Source organism: Entamoeba invadens (assembly GCF_000330505.1).
Source record: "Entamoeba invadens IP1 unplaced genomic scaffold scaff_1105074725891, whole genome shotgun sequence".
Classification (NCBI taxonomy): Eukaryota; Evosea; order Mastigamoebida; family Endamoebidae; genus Entamoeba; species Entamoeba invadens.
The window spans coordinates 111,641-116,697 of NW_004440274.1; the positions used below are offsets into that span (position 1 = coordinate 111,641).

The 5,057-nt window shown below is 26.2% G+C and overlaps 1 protein-coding gene across 1 annotated transcript; it reads left to right on the forward strand.

Annotated features, from left to right (window-relative positions):
• Positions 1–2,125: 2,125 nt before the first annotated feature.
• EIN_448050 (hypothetical protein) lies at positions 2,126–2,735 on the forward strand (the record flags this gene model as incomplete). The annotated part of the gene is made up of 2 exons (XM_004255807.1): positions 2,126–2,592; positions 2,687–2,735. The coding sequence occupies 2 exons, from the start codon at positions 2,126–2,128 to the stop codon at positions 2,733–2,735; spliced, it is 516 nt and encodes a 171-aa protein (XP_004255855.1).
• Between the last annotated feature and the right edge of the window lie 2,322 nt (positions 2,736–5,057).

Genomic DNA, 5,057 nt, shown 5'->3' on the forward strand with positions numbered 1-5,057 from the left:
TCTAAATGTATACAATTGTAGACAAATAATAATTCGAACAACTTAAATACTAGTTTGGTTTTACAAATGTTCTCCAAGCACTTTTTGCAAACCACAATTGAAAAATTATGCAAATGCTCACTAAAAACAATTTCTGAATAATTTACAATTTTTTTTTATTTTCGACAAAAACGATTCTTTATGCCATTACTTGTTTCTTTTAAACATGATATTTTTATCATCGAATGACTATCTTGGAAAACAAGTGGACGTTTTGAAACTCAATATATACATTGTAGTATACAATATGTACTACATTGTATACTTTCCATGTATTTTATTTGTTTTTTTGTTTGTGAATACAGTTTTCATAAGCAACATAAATTTAGTATTTGGTGTTCAGTGTTTAAATATTCGTTTGTTTTCAATTATGTTTTGTTCAAAAACTTCATTTTGAAGGTTTTTTTAATAACAATAACGCCTAAATGGCATTTAATTATGATTAATGGTTCTGACTTTAAAAATAATTAATTGGAAAAGAAATTGTTGTTGTTCGACATTACAGTTGGATAAAAAATAGTCAGAGACCAAACAATTGTAAGAAGTAAAATAAATAGTTTTAAAACTTTAGATAAAAACTGTTATAAAAATAGATTTAAGTTTCATACCATTTTTTGGTGTACCTTTTTTCACTTTTTTCAAAACCCGTTATTTTCTAGGTAATCAATTGGAAATACACCGTTCTGACAATTATTTGGTCTCTGATTTATGTGTTGTGTTTTTTTTACACAAAAAAATAATAAAACATAAATTCGTAAATTATTTAAAAAATGTTAATTGTTTTGTAATTTTTTCGATTATTTAAATTATAATAAACTGTTTTCAATTGCAGACATTTTAAACAAAGCTAAAGTTTTAGGTGTTATTGTATTATTTGTTGTTAAACCAAAATTTAACGAATAAAATATTTGATATATTTAAAAATAAACTTAAACTAAGAAAACATAATAAAAATGTCCCATTTAGAACACGTTTATTTAATGAATGTGTTGTTATACCTTCCACTCTCTGATTTGTCCAATTTCTACAAAATTTCAAAAACAAGTTTAATGTGTTGTTTGTCAATGAAAACCAATCCATGGGTGTCTTCTGATTCATTAACACCTCACAATGCTATTCAATCTATAACATCTTTTTTGCCAAATATAGAGACTTTAACTCTTCCCAAATTCATCATTTCTACACTTTCTATGCATGATGTTTCTCTCATATTTCGTCTCACGAACATATCATTATTGAAATACAACGAATCAGTCTTTTCTTTAAAACCAGAGAACTTTTCTAAATTAGTTTCGATTCAGAAAAACTTCCTTCAAAAATACAATGAGACAACACTCTACCTTGAAAATTTTGATATTCCACAAAATAGTAAAAGTGTTGAAAAAATAGTTTTCGACGAAAATATTTTGAAAACAGAGTCAATCGACTTTTCTAATTTCCCAAATTTAAAAACAATTGAAATAATTATTTTACATTCAAATGTGTTATTCACTGATTTTTTATATCCAAAATTCTCTCCAAAAATCAGCGTCATTGCCGTCTTCCCATTTTCCAACAAATGTTGTGGGAATAAATTTATTGGTAATACTATCGATAGACTTAAATCCATCAGTCAGAAATTGTCATATTCAATTCCTTTTAATTCAAAGTTTTCGATTGTAGTTGAAGGGGTTTCTGGTCGATTTTTATATGACTGTACAAACGATAAAACTGATTTCTTTGTTTTAGATTCACCTGGAAAAATGGGAGTGTACCCAAAAAATGTATTGGCCACATGATGTCATTTTGGAATGTCTGAAATTATCGAAGTTTTGAATACCTTAAACGCGCTAATGTGTATACTTCAAATGTCATTCTACCTCCTTCAGTTGAATCCATTTCATACAACGACCGCACTGCAAAAATTGACAATTTGGATGAACTAAATAAATTAAAAACTATATCTAAAAAGTGTTTTAGTGTTGTGCCCCATAAATTTGTTGATAAAATCGAATTTAAAAACGTTTCTTTTGAAATATCACATATTTTTCCGTTTATAATTCTTTTGAGTTACTTTCCACTCAAATTTATATTCTCGATACTTGTGATGAATAGTACTTTGGTACAGGCGCTTTCGTCTTCGAAAATTGAAATGAGTTTGTGTTTTGATGTAATTTTGATGTACATTGCAATCGTTCAACTTAAACAATCGTCGCGTGATTTGTCATCTATTTTGATATTTTTGTTTTTGTTGTCTGTTTGTCTCTTTGTTAGTTACGTTGAGATAAAAATAGAAGGAGCCCTTGGAATGATATTTTGTATGTGTTCTTGGTATACACTGTGCGTGTGCTGTATTCCTATTTACGATGACGATGTTGTTTATTTTCTATCAGAAAAAGTGTTTTTCTTTACAAAATCAAAATTTCTTTCATTTATTATTTCACTTTTTGAAGTGGCTTTAAGATATAAAAACGGTGTCATAAATATGTGGATTTTCGGTTTTATAGTTTGTATAATTGTGTTTGTATCGTCATTTTTTGTTCTTCATATTGCGTTATTGGTGTTTTATTTTGTGTATGTGTTAATACTCTTCTTGATATTTTATTTAGTTTGATCAGTTACTGATTAATACATTTTTCTTTGAGTGTTTATTTTAAAATATATTTAGAAATTTTAGGGACCATCCTTTCCGACCGTCACCCCGTTTACAAAAATGAAATATTTGCCGTAATTGTTTTTAAAAACAGTCCACTTTATAGTTTCTGTTTGTGCGTCCGCATATCACCCACTTTTCTTGAACGTACTATGGACGTGGATATGGTTCCCTTCTTATCAAGCAAAATGAACAAAGGGATCAGCGCCAAGGGATGACTTAAAAAGTGTATTAAACAGGTGCACATATAGATTGTTTGCGATATATGTGTGATCGCCTGGGTATCGCTTGGTTTTTACTGACTGGAGGTAACGTTTATTGAATAAAAGAATAATTTGTAATAAATATTTATTTTTTTATCTACTGTAACTTTACTAAAATATGAATAAAAATAAAAAATAAAAAAATGTGGTTTATTTAAAGATTATTATAAATATTAAAATTAGAATAGTTATTAACATTAACACTTAAAAACACCTTCTTTTAACATCATGAAAGTGGTTGTGATATGTAGACAAAAAGAATTCAAATATGCATTTCCAATTTGATTTGTTATTGGATTACATGGCTCGGAGCAGTCTTCTCCTTCAACCATCTCTTCGCCTTCGGGACTCTCTGTTCATGTGGAGAACAGTGACGAATTGGGAAAAATTAAAAAACTATTTAAATTTTAAAACATTTAAAATAGTTAAATTAATTAAAAAAACATATTTTTATTTTTTAATAGAATATGATATAACCAATCAAAGTAATAAATAATAGCATGACCAATTCAAATCTGCGCATTACAGTATTATAAACCTTCATCACTTCTTTACTGATATATTTCTATGCATGTTGTAAACGAGAAAGAAACTATTTACTTAGATTTCTAGTTATTAAATTACTATAATATTACTATTAAATTACTATAATAAATAATAATAATAAATAATAAATAATTAATAATTAATAATTAATAATTATTAATTAATATATAGTTAATTTGAAAAAGTAGTCCTTTCTCCAACTTTATCCTGGCATTTTTGCACCATCAAAACTGGAATATTTCGGGAAACAAATTGAAACACTCCCAAACCCTTGTTTCATAATTTTTACCGGAATTAGGAAAAATCGTTTTTTCTTAATTCCCAAATTTTTAAACATATTTTGTGTAATTTTTTGTCAAATAGACAACGTTTTTAGACAGACTTTATTTAAAATTGATGTTGAAATAACTAGGTTTGTTAAATTAAAAATAAAAAATAGAATCCTGTTATTTGTTTTGTTGTTCTTGTTTATTCAAATATTATTAATTAAAAAATAAATGTGTTTTTTGATTAAATGATTCTGTTCTCTTTGATAAAGAATTTTCTTTTTTACAATTGCAGTAATTTAGTTGAAATAAAAATAAAATCGTTTGTCTTGTATGTTGATAAGATTGTACTATTTTAATGTGTTTTTGTTTTAATAAATACTGAAAAATATCAACATTATTAACTTTATAAATACCAGTTAAAATGATTTTAAAAATAAACACACATAAACAATAAATTTCATTAATAATCTTAATAGTGAAAAATAACATTTGAAAACATATTAAAAATAATTATAAGCATATTTATAACCCAATACTTTTTATTTAATTTTTACTAAAAAATCAACATTATATTTTTTCACGATAAAGCAAATTGTATTTTTTGAAAATATACACTTTTATTCTTACAGTTTGAATAAAAATTAAATAAAAACACTAAAAAGAAATAATATCGTTGGTTGTCAATTTATAATATAAAATAAAGGCAAGTTAATTATGTGATATTGTTTAATATTGGGTTTTTAAAAATAAACCACACAATTGGTGTGCATGGAATACATTATAAACCTCAAAAAAAGTCCAAAAAATATGAAAAGATTCAAAGTGTTTGAATTTCAGCGTGATATTTATATCTAATCGTATTTTTTATCGATAAGAAACACAATAATTAAAAATAGAAAAACATAGAGATATTTAAAAACGAATTTGTTAATCAATCACAACATTCACGGGTTGTTTGTTTTTTGCACAATATAAAACTAACTACGGACAGCGATAGATGAAAAAAAATGAAATCAAAAGTTCTTATGCGAAACACCATCATATTTATTACTCTTATTTGACAAACTCGTCAAATGATTACAAGAACGCACCAGAGAAGTTAAAATTAAAAACATTGGAAAAGATCAGATTTTCGTTAAGTGCTTCAAATAAACACAAGTAAAAATTGTTATCACTAACAACAAAATACACTTCTTTGGAATCAAAGGAAGTTGAACAGCACTCGACATGGGTGTCTGCACAGCACAATCACAAGTCGCATTGACTGGAAATAAAGTCGAGTTATTCGATATGAAAGCGCGAGATGGT